Source organism: Tyto alba, unplaced genomic scaffold, assembly GCF_018691265.1.
Source record: "Tyto alba isolate M040663 unplaced genomic scaffold, T.alba_DEE_v4.0 Super-Scaffold_46, whole genome shotgun sequence".
In the NCBI taxonomy this organism is placed as follows: Eukaryota; Metazoa; Chordata; class Aves; order Strigiformes; family Tytonidae; genus Tyto; species Tyto alba.
Window position 1 is genome coordinate 1,399,774 of NW_024881322.1, and position 21,097 is coordinate 1,420,870.

General features: G+C 37.8%; 1 protein-coding gene across 4 annotated transcripts in view; it reads right to left on the bottom strand.

The window, feature by feature from the left end:
- NEK10 (NIMA related kinase 10) overlaps positions 1-21,097 on the bottom strand; it is a 102,038-nt gene that overhangs the window by 78,292 nt on the left and 2,649 nt on the right. For 2 of the 4 annotated variants that reach the window (XR_004407723.2, XM_042806538.1), the window contains exons 4-18: positions 20,750-20,794; positions 17,608-17,722; positions 17,224-17,284; positions 15,960-16,090; positions 15,328-15,426; positions 12,464-12,548; positions 11,654-11,695; positions 9,441-9,519; positions 9,020-9,087; positions 7,873-7,952; positions 6,641-6,727; positions 5,036-5,260; positions 4,393-4,532; positions 3,172-3,233; positions 948-1,025 (exon numbers count right to left, since the gene is read on the bottom strand). Coding sequence is in view for 3 of the 4 variants with exons in the window: in XM_042806538.1 (XP_042662472.1) it covers positions 948-1,025; positions 3,172-3,233; positions 4,393-4,532; positions 5,036-5,260; positions 6,641-6,727; positions 7,873-7,952; positions 9,020-9,087; positions 9,441-9,519; positions 11,654-11,695; positions 12,464-12,548; positions 15,328-15,426; positions 15,960-16,090; positions 17,224-17,284; positions 17,608-17,681 (1,311 nt within the window). In the remaining variant the exon portion in view is untranslated. Of the gene's footprint in view, positions 1-947; positions 1,026-3,171; positions 3,234-4,392; positions 4,533-5,035; positions 5,261-6,640; positions 6,728-7,872; positions 7,953-9,019; positions 9,088-9,440; positions 9,520-11,653; positions 11,696-12,463; positions 12,549-15,327; positions 15,427-15,959; positions 16,091-16,844; positions 16,857-17,223; positions 17,285-17,607; positions 17,723-20,749; positions 20,795-21,097 lie in introns of those variants that run through there. The other 2 variants (XM_042806539.1, XM_042806540.1) reach the window with 2 other exon arrangements.

A 21,097-nucleotide genomic window follows, 5' to 3' on the forward strand; every position in this document is an offset into this window, starting at 1 on the left:
AGCACACCTTGAGGAACACCTAAGTCTTAATCATCTCTTTTGCAGATAGCTCAGTACTTGATGTCTGCTCTCTTCTCCAGTGCTGAAAAAGGTAAATGCAATAAGGGGTTCTGTAATGATGCAGTAGAAACAGTATTTTGCATTTTTTTCTAAAAAAATGCAGTGTGGAACACCGTAAGTTCTGACAGGGAACAAAAAAGAAAAGTATGTAAGAGAGAAAGGTCAACTTTTTTTTTTTTTTTTTTAATACTAAGTTCATCATATTTACAGAGCTCTTTATGTACCTCTGTTTCTGTCTCTATGTACCTTAGTTTCGATATGATCTCTGCTCTAGAAAGTTTATTTTTAAAAACAGCCACTGCCAGGTAGTTAATATGCATGCTTTAATGTAACTCATCTTTATTTCCTTTTATCAAGAGTCAATAATACAGCACATATATGGCTGACCAACTATGGCATGTAAAGCCAAGAGCCATTCTATGCTTATTAGCTCTATATTTATCCTACATTTTAATTTGCTCCACTTCATGTGATGTTTTCCTGTATTTTATTTAACAGCCATAGTAATACGCTCCAGAAAGAAACAGATATTAGTATAGAGTCAAATTTACAGAGGGTTCAAACGAAGACCAAGGCACTAAAAAGAAAATCTTATGTTAGGCAGGCTGAAAAAGTGGAGAAAGTATTATCACAAGAAAAATATTCTCTTTCATTTACACTATGTGAAGTGCCAGAAACAAAGTAGATCTGAACAGAACACCAAAATTTGAGGTACTGTTTAACTTCTAGTTTCTGGGCCATTTGTTATTCCTGGCTTTGTTTTGGTGGGGCTTTTTTCCCCTTTACGTAGGAATTTTTTTACTGCACTTTAAAATAAACCTTTAAATCATAAAACGTTCTCATGGACTCTGGGTCTTTCAGTGTGCAATGATAATAAAGGGAGTTACCTGTAATAAGTTAGCTTTTTCAGTATTCCGTCCTTTGTTTGGTAAAATCAGCTTTGCTATTGTATATATTCCATTTGCCTGGAAACAGAGAAAGGTCAATACTAATAGCACTCCTTTGCATAGAATCCACAAATAAAAACCAATGTTCCTTCAGATAAATCAGAAGCTAATACCAATTGTCAAGTTCTCAGCATGCTACTGCACACCTCAATTATAAACTCAAATGACTTAAATGTACATAAGAATTAAATCGCCATTACATTTAAACTGACACCCCAAAGAGAGCTTGCGAATAGGTAATGAAGCAAGGCTTCTGTCTCCAGAGGTGAGGAGGATGTCTGTGCCTTCAGGAGGATTGTGTGGAAACCAAACTGTATTTCAGCTTCCATTTTCATGCAACCATGTGTCCTCCGTTAACGTGTCCATCATCTTGGTTTGACAGATGAGCACTGGAAGATTTAGTTACAGTACTGCTCCCCGTTACACGACCAGCCCCCAGTTAGAGACTACTCTTCTCTCCAGCTGAGTTGAAGCGAATATGTGTCAGCTCTGCGGGGTCTCTGCTGCTGTTCATCACGTGGGTTTTTTCGAAGTGTTCCTGAAGGCAGGTTTGAGCTAAGGTCTTAGGCTGTGCCGTGCAGCCATCGAGTCATAACTCATTCTGGACTGCTGCCAGAATTGCTGCAGGCTGCAGCCGAGGCTGTAAGTGGAGACAAGGACACGGGACGGGCAGGTAGGTAGAGGGCAGCTACAGCAGAAGGAACAGGTTCTCAACTGCCTGCGCCAAGAGTCCTTTGACACTGGAGGAGATAAACCTTTAGAGGTCACTTCAATTGGCTTTCTCAGCACATAACTTGAAAGAGCTGCAGATCTTCCTCCTCCATCTGTTTTTAACCTAAGTGACCTCATCTTGTTCACCACGCAACTCTCAAAGTTACAGGAGCACAGAGAAAGAAGTAGGATTTAAAATGAAAGAGTCCACTGCAGGGTGGAACTCTAGTTGAAAAGAACATGCTTGAAGCTATGTCCTGAGCTGAAGGACGGACACTGGCTGATGTTTTGACAAAGGGAGAGGTCATTGTCTTTTAACAGGGTGATTGGGCGAAGAAGTTAAGCTTGAAACACCTTTTCCCAGCCTGCACATCATCCCATTACTTTTTAAACAATTTACTGACACCACAGTTATCATGCACTGCTAGAGCAACACAGAAAAACTGTATGTTAAAATCAGCCTTTTATTTCCCAAGTCCTTCGGGAGTTATTCTGTTTTCAAAATATACCCAATTTAAATAAATGATATTTTATTTTTATGAAACCAGACTCAGCCTAAACTGTATGCAGTTTTATTGCTCAAATCAAAAGTTGTCTAAATCAGTACGGTTTATTGATGATCTTGGTGCTTAAGATACATTGAAAATACTTTTTTCTAGACTTACTTCCATTCCTTTCTTCTTAACCAACAGTTTTGAAATACACACAAACATCTTTACCAGTCATATATAAGGCTCACTCTTCTCCTGATTCCTTTAGGAATACCTCTAGTTGAGTTTTACGCTTACTTGAAGGCTTTGATCACTGACTTAACTTTTAGAGTATAAGACCTGGCTACAGCTTTTAGCTGGTATCAATGTCCTAAATATTTGTGTCTTTGACTATGTCTGGAATACACACCAGAGATTTTAAGAATGGTTTTTCAGAACCATAGATTCTAGCTGATTTAAATATTATATTTTAAAATGCAATTTTGAAACACAACCCTGGGGATGGAATACCAGGAAGTTATCTCAGAAATACCAAACTCAGAGGAAAAGATAAATCGTTTGTGAAATAACAATGCGCCAATATTAAGCTTCACAGAGTTTGTTTTACTAAACTTCATGAAATTCAGAATTTGTATTTCTCCGTTAATTCCGTGATTACTCTTATTTACTATCTTATTTTGAATATGGCAAAAGTATGGCAAGAGATGCCAAACCAAATGAACCTGGTCTGAATAAAGCTGTTTATTCTCCCAGACATCTAGATATATATCTTGCTATCTCTGTGTCTATGTTCCTGTGTGTAAATGTATAAAGAAACAGAAATATTCAAGTTATAGAAAGGCATATCTTCCTATCCCTTTCAAATACATTTTGTTTGTTAATTAAATGATGGTGACAAATAAGAACAATTAAGTCAAATTATAAACTACAATGTCTGTCTTAACCAAATAAAGTCTTCCTACCTGTACAACCTGGTAAGCATTTGTCTCATTGAGCACCAGTTCAGTAATTGCAGCACAGCAAGCTAGAATAAAAATTGAGGTGTAACATTTAGGGCCAGATTCATAAAGATATTCGGACAGCATGGTGAGTTAACCTTAGCTACAGGCCAGATGCCCATCCAGCTGCTCATTTACTCCCCTCCTTAACAGGACAGAGAGAAAATAGGACAGAAAAGCTCACGGGCCAAGATAAAGGCAGGGAGATTGCTTACCAGTTATCATCACAGGCAAAAGAGACTTGACTTTGGGAAAATCAATTTAATTTATTGCCAATGAAAAATAGATTTTAATAGCAAAACCCCAAATCCCTTACCTCTTCCCACAGAGGCCACCCCTGCAGGCTCCCTGCTAACAAAACCTCGTCACCTATTCCCAATACAGAAGGCTAAAAAATATAAACAAGTACTCAGTCAGAACTAAAAAAGACCTCTCTAAGTTCAGTGCTTACTCTTCCTTAGGAGTCCCTGAGGAAGGCAGAAGTAACACAGAAACATGCTCCACACTGGCAATACTTTTGGTACCGCAATTTTTTTCACATTGCCAGTTCTTGAGAGGTAACACTCATGATAAAGGATTCCAAAACACTGACATATTACGTTACAGCGTTCAGGAAGATACTGCAAAGGCTCACGTAATCCTAGTAAGGATATTTTGCCTTGTCCTTCTGTAGTCGTGATCCTCCAGAAGACATTTCAGAATGGATAGCTGAAGTGCTAGTGAGAGATCTCCTCTAAAAGGGGTTCTCTCCACGACGACTGAGGAATCCTCTCCTGACTGGCAGTCTTTAAAATACCAATTTGAAAGAGTTTCATCATGACCACTTCATGATTGATCTACCATAGTAAATTTGAATAAAGCGGAAAATATGATCAAATAAAAATAATCTCAGGCTAAAACCAAAATTAATTAAAAAAGTAAATATATATATGTGTTTGAGATGTTTTTACAAGTGAAAGAAATATATATGATTCCCACATATTTTATCCTTTGCTTTTTTGTAAAAGAAGTGTGTTTTTTGAAAATATGTGCTGCTATTCCACATTTAGAAATAAACGCAGCTGACTTGGTGCTCCTACTCCCTAAAGCAGGTATAGAAGTTTACAATTTCAATTTTGAAATATTTAATCCCTTTGCGCAAGTGTAAGTAAACACATAGCAGAGGATTAGGCCTTACAAACCTACCTGCTTGAAGTGAGAAAATATTTTCTTGCATCTCGTTGGGATTCAAATCATCTGACAAATGAAGATGTTGGATTCTCCCTGCTGCATTTGCACTAGATAAACTTCCAACTGAAGAGCGATCAGAAACAAGATTTCTTTCCCTGGGAAAAAAAAAAAAAAAATAAAAATCAATTTGCAGTGTTAAAAAAATGGCTTAATATATCTTTGTTAACCATTCCTAGAGTTCTGAAAATATCTATGATTTTCACTAAATTAGCTAATACACATTGAAAAAGCAAACAAGCCTTTAAACATAAAATTTCTTTACCACGTTCATCAATTATATTCACAATTCTAGCTCACTAAATAGGTGTCTAATTAATAGGGAAACTCAGTAGACAGTAATGACATATTTATAATCTATTCATTATTTAATTTATACACTGAAAATATGAAAAACACCTTAAGATAAGAATGAAATATGCACAGCTGAAAAAAACGCTGCTTATTCATTATGTTCTAAGTAGCCTTTAATTTCTGCAGTCAGCACATACAGCTGAACAAAACAAACATGCTATTTGATAAATCAAGGCTTGGACAAATATATCTTAAAATGTAAAACAGTGTCATAGAATTGCCACAATGTTAAGCACTGAAAACCTACCCCTGTAATATATGAAGGAGCTGCTTGATTCCCCCCCAAATCCGGATTTCCACACAAGTCTCGGGATCTTCACAAACCTGTACCAGAATCCAAACTATACTCCACAGAAGTTTGATATGATCAGAATGGAGTAAACTGAGCAAGACTGGAACTCCTTCATACATTTTTACTTGCTCTTTGACTTGTGACTCTGCACAGAGGAGACGTAGCAACTCTGCTGTGAGCCTGAAAAAAAAAAAAAAACAGCAAGAAATTTTAACAATAACTCCATCGCTACTCTGTACTGTCAGTTAGCAAAGGGAAAAAATACAGCAAACGATTAAGAAAGAGCAGAGACCTCCTATAAAAAAAGAATTTCAAGAAAAGTCGCTGTAAACTGGGTAGAGTCACTGTTTAAAAAAAAAAAAAAAAAGAAAAAAAAAAAACAAAAAAAAAAGAAAAAAAAAAAAAAAGAAAAAGAAGGTCCCGATTTTCAAAAGGGACAAATTGACATTTAGGTTGAGTTTGACTGCCAGCACAGGCAGCCAAGCATCCCCAGCCAGGCTGGAAGCAGCCGGGTGGTACCTCCTTCATGCCAATGGCATTAGTACGGCACGTAGCGCTGAGGGCATGAACCTGTAAAGTCCATCTGCAGAATTAGAAGAGCTCCACAAATAATAGTGATTCTTCTCCAGTATGGCTGGAATATTATGGTTCTAAAAGGGATTGGATATATAATTTGAAAGGATTATACAAGAATTTAATTAACTTCACTCCAGTTAAGGTGGACTTTCCATAGATTATATGGTTAGGGATTTCCACTTTAAGCAAAAAAGTTGCATGCATGCTTGATGAAACACATGGATTCAGATTCGCATCTGAATTTAAAATTATTCCTAACTAGCATTGAACTCCATCAGCTTCCTGTCTACATTCAAATTCCAGTTTCTATAACAAACTTTTGGTTTATGTATATTCTAAATAATTTCAAACCCAGAAACTAAATAAAATCTTTTGGTTATCTTTATTCAAGTTCTTTATCTTTAGTCATATGTAAAATAGTTAAGCGTGAAATTTTTAAAAAATCTCTTCAGAATTTTAGATGTGATAGGTTAAGTGGCGTATTATCAAATCCAAGAGTCTTTTGGTTTCTTACTGAAATGCAGCTGAAATTAAAGGACATTTAACAACTGAAGGAACCTTTATGATTTTCTGACTGAAGGGATGTGAGGTCTGACCCAGCCTCTGGCATAAACTACAACAGCTGTATGTCTTGCATTTTTTTACTAGTTTACAGGAGACATCCCGGGAGCTGTCAGCATTCAGCGTGCTTTCCATCTAGCCACTCAGGTCTGCCAGGAGCAGAGGAGATGCCCCAAGAAAAGCGATTGCTATCACTGCAATTTATTTGCACTCCACTGTCGTGGAGCGAGAAGAGAGAGCTTATAACAAAACTACTAGAAAAGGTTTTGCTATATCAATATCTGACTGAGAATACATAGGTGTCAGACCCTGACCTTGAGGATCCTGAAGTAGCACGTTATCGAAGTCCTCTAAATAAACATGGCCCTAAATGAAAGAGTCAAAACGTATTTTAACACAATTAATCTACAAGCAAAGTCTCACCTTTTAGAAAGCAAATCGTATTCATGTAATATCACCAGCAAGTTCTCAACAATGGTGAGCTCACTTATCTTCTCCCTACATTCTGGGCTACAAATGGATTATTCCTGGCATTTATATCAAATTAAATTATATTAACAAACCACATTGCTCTTTAGCCTCCCTCCTTATACATTTGACCAATTATTTTTTTCTCAAGTCTTAAGTAATAACATCATATTGTGCACACAAATATTTAAAACCACAAAGATATGCTGAGACAAGAGTGACAATGCAGCAATTTCCAATTTTCTCAGTACAAAAAAAGTAAATGTAAATGCATAAAAGACACAAATGTATTTCATTTTTTTCATTCTAGAAATTAAGCAAATGAGTTATATTTTTAGAATTAACTATAATTTCCATGAACATTCTCCAAACATTTCCTTGCCCAGCCCAAGTGTAGCACATTTAATTCTGTGAAGAAAGTTAAATAGAAGTCAAAAATCTATGCATAACATCATTCCAATTAATACTGATATTTTAAAAAATTAAACAGAAATAGAATGAAATAAATTTGCAAAAAGATAAAATCCCAAGAAACCTCGGTAAATAATTTTCTGCTGATCTCAAGGAGTTGTATTCTCTTCAGTTTTGTAATTTTCCTTATAATTTTTCATTTAAAAGATATAATCGTTATACATGTCTGGAGATCAGCAGAACAATAATGTAGAAGCAGCAGCTTTTCTTCTGTGTAATTATTAAGGATGAAAGATTCTATACCTTCCTTTTCCTTTTTTTCCCTCCAGGAAAAAAAGTCTTATTTAAAACAGTCATTACTGAAAAGAGCATATATATGCACATGGATTTGAGTGTATGCATCCATCATTTCCTACACTGAACAATATTCTTGCTGGTTATTGTGAGACACTGTTATATTAATCTCAGCACAAAAGATTTTTATATGCAGGAAGTCAATAAGAATTCCCAAATTCTGCACAGGGATTGCAGAGAGATTCAGTGACTCCAGTCTTGCAAAGTTCTTCACATGAGCAAGAAGTCTGCTGCAAGGACCAACGTTCCTACTTAGTTTCTACTGCTTCATTATAAAATTAAGCACACTTCATAGACCTCCACAGAACAAGGCCTCATTTTGAAAAAAATAAGTCTTCCCCATAAGCAGCAGTTTTAATATTGTGTCAAGAGATAACATTAAAATGTTTATTGTGAACTACAACACACTGAGTTGAGCCTACCTTTCTGCTAGGCTAGTCAGAGCAAGGAGGGCACCCAAAAGTACATTACTGTCTCTGGCAGATAACAAATTTACTAAAGTCTGGAAAATGAAACATGAAACAAGATAAATAAATATAAATTATATTATTTTCCTTTACGACTCAAACACATATAGAGTTATTTATTGAAAAGTCAAAATTAAGATACCAAATCCTTACCCAATACAGTAGAAGTCTTAGATACACTTAAAGTATATTTTAAGTACACTTAAATATACACTTAGAGTCTTAGAATACACCCGATCTTAGGACAGGACAAACACGGATATTTTTTCTCAAACTGAAGTTAGCATCTCTCTTGACCGCAAAAGCACCTGTCCGACTTAATATACCACTGTAAAAATCTGTTTCAATGTACAGCACTTCAGCACTCTAAAATCAAGGCGTCCTGAAGCAAAAAATTCATTTTCATCTTAAACCATGTGGTATGTAACTTAAGGCCCTGCACATAGACCGTTGCTGATTTATAACAAAGTAAACTTCATATTTGACTAGATTCTCTAAAAATATGTTGTCCGATCCTATCTGATCACAATTGCCAGTGTTTCACTGCAGCATAATACAGTCACGAAGCACTGGTTGTACTGGTCTTAATCTCTACTGTTTCTCAGTTTGGCCACAAATCAGCAATGGTTAAGTACAGATGTATAGCAAGGGATGACAAGGTTGTCACTGCCTAGGTTGACACTGTTCTATTTAGACACAGAATATTTTATAAGTGAAAAATCATAGCAGAAATCTATAAAAAAATTAAATTTAAAATATAGTTGTATTTTTTTTAAATAAAACAATTTATATCATAGTAACATGTAGTTTAAGACAGTGTAAACACGAGTACTAATTTTTATATGAACAAGTTTAGTCAAAACATTTAAAACCCATTTATCTGAAACAACCAATAGCCGTGCTTCAGGCCAATTAACTTACATACAAAACCCAATTTTTGTGATACTACTAACACATGTGTAAAACATAGAACTGAGATTATCTTACTTTACAAGTTTGACAAAGTAAGGGATTTACTCCCACGAAGATGAAATCTGAAAAGCACAAGTCATTCAGTTAAGTAGCTAATTGGTTTTAATTAGCAACTTTAGAAAGCACTTACTTTATGTGCTCCACTTGCTATAACCCATTCTCTTTGAACTTCAGCGGCAGCAAGCTTTTGGAAAATGTCTATGGAACAAAGGAAGTCAGATAAATTGAAGCTTCGCCACTTAATATTTTTCATTTTACTGATCAGATAATAAAGCAAAGCACTGGATAAGTTCTTTGAATCATGGCTATCTCGTTTTATTCTGTTATTTCAGTTCATAAATAGGTATTCATTTCTTAAAGAAATATTACTTACATAAAAAAACAAGATGTGCTTTTCCACGGTAATTTCAGTTTTTGCTTGTGTGATGATCCCTACAGTGAATCTAGCAATAGCTTCCTTAATGACCATCTCAAGTATTTTAAACATTTTAAGCCTCACACAAAAAGTTGTAAGTGTCCTTATAACTTATGCAATCAGCTGTAACACTTACATGTCATGTTGACCAATTTGTCTACATTATGCTGCTCTTCTCCATGATCCAGATAGTCATTTGATACCGTTTCCATATGCTACAAGTAAATAAAGGATATCGTTAATAATGAAGTTTTCAGAATTCATAAACCTGGGGTGTTATGCACAGAAATAGCCTGTAGGTGGTGCATCTGTTTCACGAAAAAGTTACGTCTGCAGCATCCCGCATACTTTTGCTGTAGAATTTGTCAGGGAACAAGAGATCTCGGAAGTGCAAGAATTCAAAAAGCAAGTGTAAAATTCCACAAGAGTTAGATCCATTGAAGACTATAAAACACAACGAGCCTACTTCTAGGGTCAAACTTCTCTTCTTTGCAAGCTGCTAAAGGTTGATAAGGGTTTTTTGGAGAATTATCACTTTATGTTTCTGCTCTCGAACTTTTCTCTCAGCATCTCCTATCGGCCACTGTTTGGAAGAGCCAAGTGGATCTTCGGTCCACACAGCTGACAGGCTCAGGCTCTGCAAAACCTACACAACTGCAGGGGCGGGGATTCTGGTTTGGGGCTTGTTTTGGACATAGCCAACTGATGGGAAACGCTGGTCAGTCTTTTTTAATGACCCTAAATAAGTTCTGGTCAAACACATCTTTCCAAGAAATGAGAATTATCACAATAAGGTAATGTTTGTTAGTACACAAAATCATTATGTGATTCTCGGCATCACTTATATATTGGTCTTAGACTTTTTGAAATTTCCAGAACACTGTATGGGGAAATTACAGCAGTTTCAAGCAGATGGTATAGACAGGCTAGAACCACAGTAGTAGCACATAATTTAAAAAGAAAACTCACGTGAGGAGGACACTACTATGCAAAGTAATATTGGTAAAAATAATTTTATCGGTGTTTTCTACCAAAACAACCCAAAACACTTTAAAATGAGAACAGGTTTTTTTTTAAATCTTGAACTGCACCCCTACCCCCACCAAAATAAAAAAAAAAAAAAAAAGTGTTTTTAATGCTATATAAATTAGTCTAATGGAGGACATTAGACTTCTGATTTGGCAAGAAGATTTGGATGCACAATTCACCTTGAAATTACTGCCACCCCCTAAATTTCTGAGGGATTTTTTGAAAGTCTCAGATACTTTTTTCAAAATGCATTTCAGAGTGCTAGAAACACATTTAATACTTAATTTTATCTCACTGCAAAGGGCATAAAAGATTAAGTTCCCCCTGAAGTTCAGAAATCATAAAAATTGCATCTCATGACTTTTTTAAATTCTCTATGCCAGCAACACGTGGATAGTAAAAATTATTATCAATTAAAGTATTTGGATTCCTGCCACTGAGGATTCCACTTACAGATGTTGCCCACGTCTCCGCAGGCCACTGCGCTTTGCAGTGTGCAAACTCCTCAGGAGGTACAGCTAAACACTGCTGACACGCAATGCTGGAAAACACCAAGCAGTTCCTGTGGGAACCATGCCCATTAGAAACTAATAATCTTTAACTTCTGCAACTTTATGGATGTTTCAAACAGGTGATTGTCGGATTAAAGGGCTTGTAGCACACTATTGGTTCTCTGAAATACGGGTGGCTTCATAAATATTAACGACTGCATTCTAGAAAGATACATTTGATTTTTTTTTTCTAGAAAGAAAACTCCCAACAATTGCAAAGAAATCCAAGATACATCATATCTCGCTGATAAAATGACACTGATGAACAAGTAGTAAAAACTCAGGAGTAAAACGGTATTAACCCAGAGCAATAACAATACAGCAGTCGGTTATCAATAACGTTTTATAATGCAAAAGTACTGCAGTCCATAAATTTAAACCTGATCAACATTCTATCACTATGCTTTTACCTTTGAAGAGTCATTTGCTGTAGACCGAGGTGGCTTCACTTATCTTCCTCCAGGAGTCTACAGTTTCTTTTGACTGAACCAAATGTGCTAACTTTTCTAATCCTTCTCCCACTTCAGGAGGCATTTGTTAAGTCTCCTACCTAAAAGTCCTGGGTAAATGCTGCTAGATTATAAGGACAGTTGATTTGTAAACTAGTGAAAAAAAAACACACCAACTGCTTATGTGCAAACAGAGGAATAGATTCACTTTTTTTCATAAGTCAAGAATATATGTACACCACTTCTTACAGTCTATTTCATTCTAATCATAATAAATTGATATGCAACATAATGGTGAAAGGTACCATGAGTAATACTACCTGAGCTAGGTTTTCAATCCCACCCAAGCTGTGGAGCATTTCCTAAAAGAAAAAAAAAAAAAAAAATCGTCAAAATACAGAAAACACTAGAATGAAAGAACACTAGAATATAAATTCTCTGTTCGTTATGAATGTTGAGAAACCTTGACTCCAGTGGTCGAAGTCAATGGATTCTGGAGATGCTTAGCACCTTCAGAGTTCACAATTACTTATAAGTAGATAAGTAAAAACACAGAAGTGAAATTTTAAAGTTTCTAAAATTGGAAAAACAGCATCAGCTTTGGAACACATAGAAAAGAAATACATGAAAACAAGAAGCTTAACAGATGTCTGAGGCTTAGTCCTATGAATAACAAGTATAATGACCAGAATAAAATTAAAAGCTAGTTGTTTGTAGTTCAGAGCATTGGGCTGCTGGGAGGAATAGGCAGCTTTCCGTTTTTTTCACTTAGTACATTATGGCAATTTTTCATATCTATTTGGTCAAGTCAAGTACAGAATCTAGGGATTAGAGCAATGACCATGCCACCTGTAATGGAGATTTACAGGTTCTTTGTTAGGGTTAGCAAAAACAGATGCTACAAAAGAAATATCAGAAATTGAGCAAGTTATGCAGTAACAGCACAAATTCACTCTTGGAATCTGTTTGCAAATTGCACCCTCACATATAGAAATACAGGTACATACATATAATAAGTATGCAACCATAAGAATGCAACTTTTTATACACATGCACCAACACAACTCACATGCATGATGCTTATATGCCTTCTCTTATCCAAGCAAGAAACAATATTTTGATGTACTCACCTGATAGCATGGATCCCTTATTAGTAATCTCAGGCAGATTAATACTCTAAGAAAATGAATGGATGGAGCTTGATTAACCCACTCCCTGCAAATGAAATATTCAAAACATAAACCAAACACAATTTTTAAAGTGTTAAAACACTTAAATAAAACACTTGCCAGAATCAAATGACTAGATTACTGACCTACAATAGCCGTACAACACACATAGGGCTACAGAACTTTTAATACCATTCATATTCAAACACAGTAGCAGCTTTAAATGAATTTATTTCATTACATGAACATTGCCAGCCGTCACTTACTATCATTGAACTGACACAGGAAAGTACGTGCTTATCTCTAAGCACAAACTGATTGTGTTTTGATATAAACTTACTTTAAATGTTTGGATCAAGGCCCAAAAGGGCAGAATCACTGAGAAACCACATCTCAAACTGCAGTGCACAAAAAACACTGATGTAAAAACATGAGTGCTACAGAAGTAAAAATAGCTAGATTTGAAATCATTTTTTAAATTATCATAATCTATCCTGGGTTTTAAAAAGTCTAATACTATTAGTCCATGCAATAATTTGTTATTTAGTTTAAATGTTCTTGATATAGGATTATACTTCCAAATAGAACTTCCTCTTTTTTATTTCTCTGTACAATTCCCCAGGACAAGATTTGGCAGAAAACACAACTTGGATTTGCACAAAGCATCCAGGGGTGGTAAGTAACCCTGCATAAAATACCAGTCATGAAATCACTATTTCCATTGTCTGTTGAAGGTATATATATCCCCATTTTCCTATTAATAAAATAAACCTAAAATGGCACATCTTTGTGGGGGTTCTGTTGTTGTTTCAACTGAGAGAGCGGAATCTGTAGTATCTGGGCAAGTTTCCAAGGAACGGAAGAAGTCTATGGGACGTGGCAGTCCTCTTCCCTTTTTATCATTTGCAGATGGGAATGATGCCAAGTTAAAAATACTTTGATAAAAATAAATGTTCTACAAATAGATACTAACAAAATCTCAGCCTTTCTATGCCAATATTCTGGCCAAAGTAATACTATTTTTCATTACGATTCCATAATTGGCCGCTTCAGAATGGCACAAAACTTTCACGGAAAGAAAACAGCAACCATATACCTGTAGGCAAAATCTGCAGGTCAGATATTAAAGCGGCCTGGAGATCATTACCACGGTGTTTTGACAAAGATATTCTTTCAAAAAGCTTTGATCTTTGACAGAATTTATTTTCTTTAATGGAGCAACGTATCTGTCACATTTCCAAGCAGGGACAGTAACTCTCTGCGCCTGGTCAACATTTGAAAGACTCTTCTCCTACACTTACATATACAGTGCACATCACTGGATATCCTAGTGCATACCCAGCATATGCCAGATGGATTTTTTTCTGCCTGCTTAGTTATACTCCTTATCCAAACTACTTAATCTCAGCTTTTCAGTTTTCTTGTCAAGAGAACTACCTCCAAGCAGGACTTCTGCTGACACAGCGATGCCAGCAAGCGGGTGTGATTTTTTCTTGCACCCCAACCAACACAGTTACACCAGAAAAAGTATGTACTGCAAATCAAGGTGACAGTTTCTAAGGCTCTGGCACAGTGCAACAGCAGTAGTTCCAAAGAGAGGACATCACCACAGTCATAGTGAAATATTTACAGAGGGCAACTAAATCATCTTTGTAACTGCACTTATGGGCTTTACATACCTACTAATATATGCTTGTTTCATTAACCTTCCCTGGGTGCTTTCATTTTTAATACAAGAGGCTGGTTTTGCTATATCATCATCATCAACAGGTACCAAAGAAAACAAAAACCAAAGTATGTGCTAGGTACGCCACAATATATAAAGGGAACTCGGGAAGTCATAATGTAAGTTATTCTTAGATTTTTGGCAGATGAACATCCCGCTGGTGGGTACTGAGATGACAAAATTCCCTTGCAAAAAAGAGGTACCAGATTTACAAATCACTTAAATTACCTGACTTAAACTCGCTGCTGTTTAGATAATCAAAAATGAGATCCCTAGTTCCCTACATATTTCTGAAAAGGGATCTAAGCAAACTATGTGATTCTTCTGGTGATTTTTAGGTTCTTCTGTAAATTCTAGCAGTTACACATTAAAACCTTTAAATGCTTTAGGATTCCTTCTTTAAGCTTCTGTATCACTTAAGATTTCTCTCGAAAACGTGCTTGGGCTTTAAAAAGGAAAAATACTATACACTGCAGTGATGTACAGTAAAAGAAATCCTGAAAAACACCTTTTTTTTTTTTTTTCAGATAATATCTTTCTGTGCCCCCATTTTTTTTTCAAGGTCTTGAACTTTTTCCTCGCTCAAATGAGTATAGCATAAGAAAGGGGTTTCCCTTTCTGATCCTGTTATACACATGAATACAAATAAAAACGAACAGTAGCATAAACTCATCTGAATTTTATGAAAGCCACCGACCCTTCTATATAAAGGCAGCAGTCCATAAAATATGAATAAAATCAGTAAAATAAGAATTAAGTTAGAAAAGTAAACCATGGATTGCAGATACCAGATAGGGACAAAGGACAACAGCTTTTAGAATTCCGGTCATCCAAGTTTCGCCACATACCCAGCCATTCCTTTTTCCATCCCACTAACCCAAGCATTTGATCCTCAAAGCCAATAAGGAAGTGATTGTTTGAAACTGGTTATGCAGATACGTGAAGCTAGCAGTTTCCACACAGAGGGCTGCTGTTGAAACATATATGCTGTAAATATTGCTGAAACAATATGGAGTATTATCCATGCATCTTGGTTCTTCGCTTAAGGCGAGAAAGAGCGGCCCTCCTTCTTGGATTTGAATGTGTTCAGTATACTGACCTGCAGGTAAGTCTGTTCTTAACTAAAGCTGTAAAGATCTCTTGAAACAGCTTATGTTTGGGATGTTTGCTAAAATTTCTCTCATTCTTGTAGGTCACACTAGTGAGGAATAAAAATAAAAATAAAAAAAAAATAAATAAAAAAAAAGCTGAATTGCTATTTATCTTGCCACAAGATCATTTTAGATTGCCAAAATCTAACATTAGCAGGGAAAATTAAGAAATGTCATATCAGCAGTTACTATGGAATAACAGGATTTCAGATTTCCAGACGTTAACAGTGTGGAAGAACATTCTGTCTCATGAATAATTTGGGACTTTACAATGGTAGAATGTAAGCTTTCCGAATAAAGAAACCACCACTTTATTTAAATTTACTACATTAACTCTCAACAGTACACTCTGCTGAGTGGGAGCATGTGTCTGAAACTTGCAAAGGCAGGCACATTCATGGTTAGGTTTAGAAAGTCAAAAATATATAATTCATATCTTGGATGGTGGGTTAACATGAAAGTACAAGTAACAGACATAAGTATAAATATAAATGCCTTCAACACCTCCACAAGATTTAGATACATAAAGATGTTCAAGGATACAACACAGTGTCATCATATTAGCTTTTTTTTTTTTTACCTAAAGTTTTCAAGCTCAACAGCTTCTGTTGATTCTTGCCATTGACCATGGGGTTTTTGTTCATTGCTCTTGACATTTTGCCAAGCCCTTGTCACACTGGTTTGACCGCTTTCAGTATGTGTACCAGGAAGCTAAGGAGGAAAGGGATAGTACTCATGAGGCGAACACTGCATTTTAAATTTTATAAGAATGTTATTGAGCAAAAGTACCTTTTCTCAAGTTCTGCCTGGAACATTGGATCTATACCTTGCCATTATAAAATACACACACACCCCCAGGCAAAACAAAAATGTCGTGATAGAAAACTGATGCAAAGCAAGACTAGAAAAGAAGCACATGAAGATAGACAAAATGTTAAGAACAGTGTCTTTAAAAATTTACGATAGTAAAGCACAACAAAACCTGCAACACATGCTCATTATCTACACTCCTTACCTGTCCCAATTCTACAGTTGCACAGCCTTCATATTCTTTTTATGTTGTAGAAATCGGATGTTCCAGCATTCTGAGCAGAAGCAACTCCATGCCTCTACCCAGGAAAGGAGTGCATAACTCCTATCTCACACGGATGAATCCCTAAGTCACTTTATCATACCTCTTCACAAAACAGAAAGGGAGAAAATGTTCTGGCATTCCAAGGACTCACATCCACCATCGTGTGTTGATTTTCTTTGCTTCAAATGGCAAATCCAAGCTGCACTAAGTGAGTTGAGGTGAAGATTTTACTGTGTCCTATCAGTTTCATGCGTTGATATTTATGCCCCAAAGATTTTTAGCTGAAGTGTTATTCTTAAAAGACAAACTGTTTATGGTTAAAATGCTGATCTTATTTTACATCCTTTATCACTTTTCATCTTGTTGTAGTTAATACACCTCTAAGCCTACCTTCTTGTGACATCATGGAAGGGCAAGGAAGAAAACAAATCTGTTAGTCTACTTGACTATATGCAACAATAGCTGCATAAAACCTGATCAAGATACAAAACAAAACAATTTTTTCCCTGTTAAGATAAAAATTACGGCAGAGTAGGATGGGAAGCAGGTCAGTTTCATTCTTTCACCCTTTCTAAATGGGATTTGTCCCACAGAGAAGATCTAAAATTGCCAGGGGAAAAAAAAAAAAAGACATCCTCTACACAAGATTTTGCTAGTACGTTTAATCATAGTGGAACACAATGCCCTAAGCATCTTCCACAAGCCGTAATCACCATTACTTTAATTATATAATTCTACAGCATGTTTAATAATAGTTATTGAAAAATACCTGTTGGTTCCTTGACCGAACGTTTAAGAGAGACTGAAGTATTTTAAGACCAGAATAATCCCTAGGATAAAACGCAATAGCATAAATATATGTGTTAATAGTTACATAAAAGTACTTCCAAAAGAGTAAAGAAGGTCAACAAACAACGTTACTAACAGAAAATAAAGTTCTCTAGTGTTGCCTAGTGTCTCCATTTTGCATACAGAAGAATTTATACCTTCCCCAGAACGCCTTAAATCAACAAAAGTGTAAATAAACTCTGTGGCCAGAGTAACAGTTGTCATGTTTATACTGCATTTCAAATTAAAGCATTCTGCTTTGGCAGCTACTGCAAATTCCACATGGGTCCCGCTGAAGTTCAAAGTAAGATGTCAGATACTATACCTCATAGAGATCCCATGAGGTTTTCTGTCCCTTGTTTTTTCTGTGCTCTTCAACTTTTTGTCCTGATCAGGCATTGTGTATCACTATTATCATCACGTGGCTAAGAACTCGGTTCCTTAAAAATAGATAGATAGAATGATATCATTGCAGCAAAAGCGACGCATGTTTATTTACAGAACCAACTGATACAATTTTAAGAAAAAAAAACAGTTTTACAATTTTCTCAACATGAGTCCTTGGCCATTATATGAGGGGATCTGCTAGCATTACAGATATTAACAAGAAAGTAATCAACCTAACATATAGAAACCTCAGTTTCCCAACACATGAGTAGATGATACTGGCTGTCTTGCTATTGCACATATATTTTATTAGGATTTTTCCTGTTCTTGAATCCTATTACCATTCTTTCTCACTGTAGATTGTTTATTCATGTTATGGCAGTGCTTACAGGCTAAAATCAAGGTTGTGTCATACAAGCTGTATACAGAGAATATAATAGTTTTATCATCTAAATAAGCAAGACAGATGAAGCACAGAAAAAGGAGGCACTTGATAAATAAATGACATGCATACTTCATGTGGTCTACCCAAGAACCACAGAAATTTCAGTACTTTGGAATCTGGGTCTTATGAACCTCAGCTGAATAACTTATACCAAGAGTGCCCAGCTTTTTTTGCAGCGAGAGACACAGCTTATTTCCACAGATGATGCTGTTCCTCAGGGGTCAGTGTTGGGACTGGTGCTGTTTAACATCTTTGCTGGAGACACGGCCAGTGGGATCGATGCCCCCTCAGCAAGTTCCCCGATGGCCCCGAGCTGTGTGGTGGGGGACACGCGGGAGGGCAGGGGTGGCATCCAGAGGGACCTGGGCAGGCTGGGGAGGGGGGCCCGGGCAAACCTTGTGGGGTTCAACAAGGCCAAGGGCAAGGTCCTGCCCGTGGGTCGGGGCAATCCCCAGCACAGATCCAGGCTGGGCGAGGAGGGGATGGGGAGCAGCCCTGGGGAGAGGGACTGGGGGGTTGGTGGGGGGAAAACTGCCCCTGAGCCAGCCCCGTGCGCTCGCAGCCCAGAACCCCCCCGTGTCCTGGGCTGCAGCCAGAGCAGGGGGGGCAGCAGGGCCGGGGGGGGGATTGTCCCCCTCTGCTCCGCTCTGGGGAGACCCCCCTGCAGTGCTGGGGCCAGCTCGGGGGCCCCCAACAGCAGAAGGACACGGAGCTGCTCGAGCGGGGCCAGAGGAGGCCACGGAGATGCTGGGGGGGCTGGAGCAGCTCCCCTGGGGGGCCGGGCTGAGAGAGTTGGGGGGGTTCAGCCTGGAGAAGAGAAGGGGCCGGGGGGACCCTGAGAGTGGCCTCCCAGGGCTTAAAGGGGGGACAGGGAAGGTGGGGAGGGACTCTGGGTCAGGGGGTGGGGGTAGGACGAGGGGGGACGGTTTTAAGGTGAAAGAGAGTAGGTTTAGGTTATATATAAGGCGGAAATTGTTCCCTGTTTGGGGGGTGAGGCGCTGGCCCAGGGTGCCCAGAGCAGCTGTGGGTGCCCCCTCCCTGGAAGGGTTCAAGGCCAGGTTGGATGGGGCTGGGAGCCCCCTGGGCTGGGGGAAGGGGGCCCTGCCCGGGGCAGGGGGGGGCACTGGGGGGGGGTTTAATGTCCCTTCCAACTCAACCCTTTCTGTGATTCTGTGATAAACAGAGCTGGATGGCCTGGCCTCATCAGGGCCTTTACTGCATATTAGATTCACTGCAGACAAACATTCAGTCTGTAGGTCTGACTTCCCAGAAAAGCCCACAACTTGTTGCTTGCACAGTATACAGCATTTGATCACTGAAAATCTTATAAAGCCCTAGAAAGAGACAGACAGACATAGAAAGAAGGCAATCAAGAGGAATCTCCTGCTGCCACTAAAGCAATTATATTGATGCCGATCCTGCTCTGAGTGAAAAAAAGGATGGTCGGGAGGCTGAAGAATTATGCCTGAGAACTGCATACAGGTGCAGTATACTGGTGGAGCACCTCCAACTTAAAAAAACATGACTATAATACCACCATCTGATCCTTTCTACTCCTTTTCCTATTCATTAAACATGGACCATTTGGATGATCCCTTTGGTGTCTCTTTATTAGGGTTTTCCATATGAAATATGATAGCCTCCTTTTCTCTTTGTGCTGTACAGAATTACTCTGCTATCGATTTTTATTCCTGCTCCTCATAAAGGCAAAGAAGAAAACCTGGCAGGAAACAAAAACACTGTAAACTACCAGAAGCTGCTGCTTCCCAACTGAAAATCAGAGTTATTTTCCCAATTATACATTCTCGCAACAGACACAGAACTACCCCAAATGCAACTGTTGACAATATGAACTCATGCACTGTGTTAACTCACTCTGGCAAGTGGCCTGTGAGCCCAGTTCATCGATTTCCATTCTTCTGAACAAGCCTTTATCCTACCACGAGTCCCCACACAGAGAACGATTGATCCGGATCCCCCAGAAATTCCTCCTCTCTCCTCTACGGATCCACTCAATAGGGTTATTAAAAAACACCTCAGAACACTTCTGTTGTACCGGTTATCACCAGGAAATGAATATAAACAGGATCTGTTCTAGCAGTCAGCAGACAAAAATTCTGAATTCAGATTAAACCAAATGAAGTTAGTTCAGTTAATTTATTTCCTCTGTTTCAAAAGCAGTAAAAGAGAAGCCATGTACATTGCTAAGCACGTTTAAGAGTCGAGTAAGAATTTCCATGTATTGTTTTAGTGATAGTTGTATTTTATATCCTCTTCCCAATACCCCAATCCATTTAGCATATTACTGAGGCACAACACGGTGCGACCATCACCTCACATTTGCACAGTAAGAAATACTGTGAAACTCACCAATTATCAACTTGCTTATAAGGATGTGTGTACAAAGAGCAGATTTCAACCACTTCAAGAATCAGCAAAGCAAGCCACCCACAACACAACTCGTCCATGAGCAAATACAGTTAAATCTTCATATGTTCAGCATCCCATTTGAAAAAGTAATCCTTGGGTTAAACCTCTCAACCATAAACAGCAGGATTCCCAGTACAGCTAGGATTCAATCCAAAATTGTTAGGTCTTTGTGATTATTTACAAAATCTTGCAGCAGTAGACTAACCTTGTTTTAGGGCTGCCAGCCCAATGCTTTTGCTGATTGTGGTACCTTAGTAAAGATGAAACGGGGTAATTGCTGATTAATATTTTAAAGGTTCATTGCCTTTACAGATCCAAAAGTCCCTGTACAAGACCGAACCCAACAAGCATCAAGAAAAATTCCCTTTGCTGCTGTCTGAGAAGAAAGGAACGCAGCCCTCACCTATCTCTGAGGACACATCCTGAGGTTACCTCTCAATTTCCTAGAGGTCACTAAGCCAGCACAAGCCGGTAAGCACTTTGACAAAGAGAGGCCAGCCCTGGCCACAAAGTGACCCTGCACAACCTCTCTGGTCTGGCGGCATAGTACCAC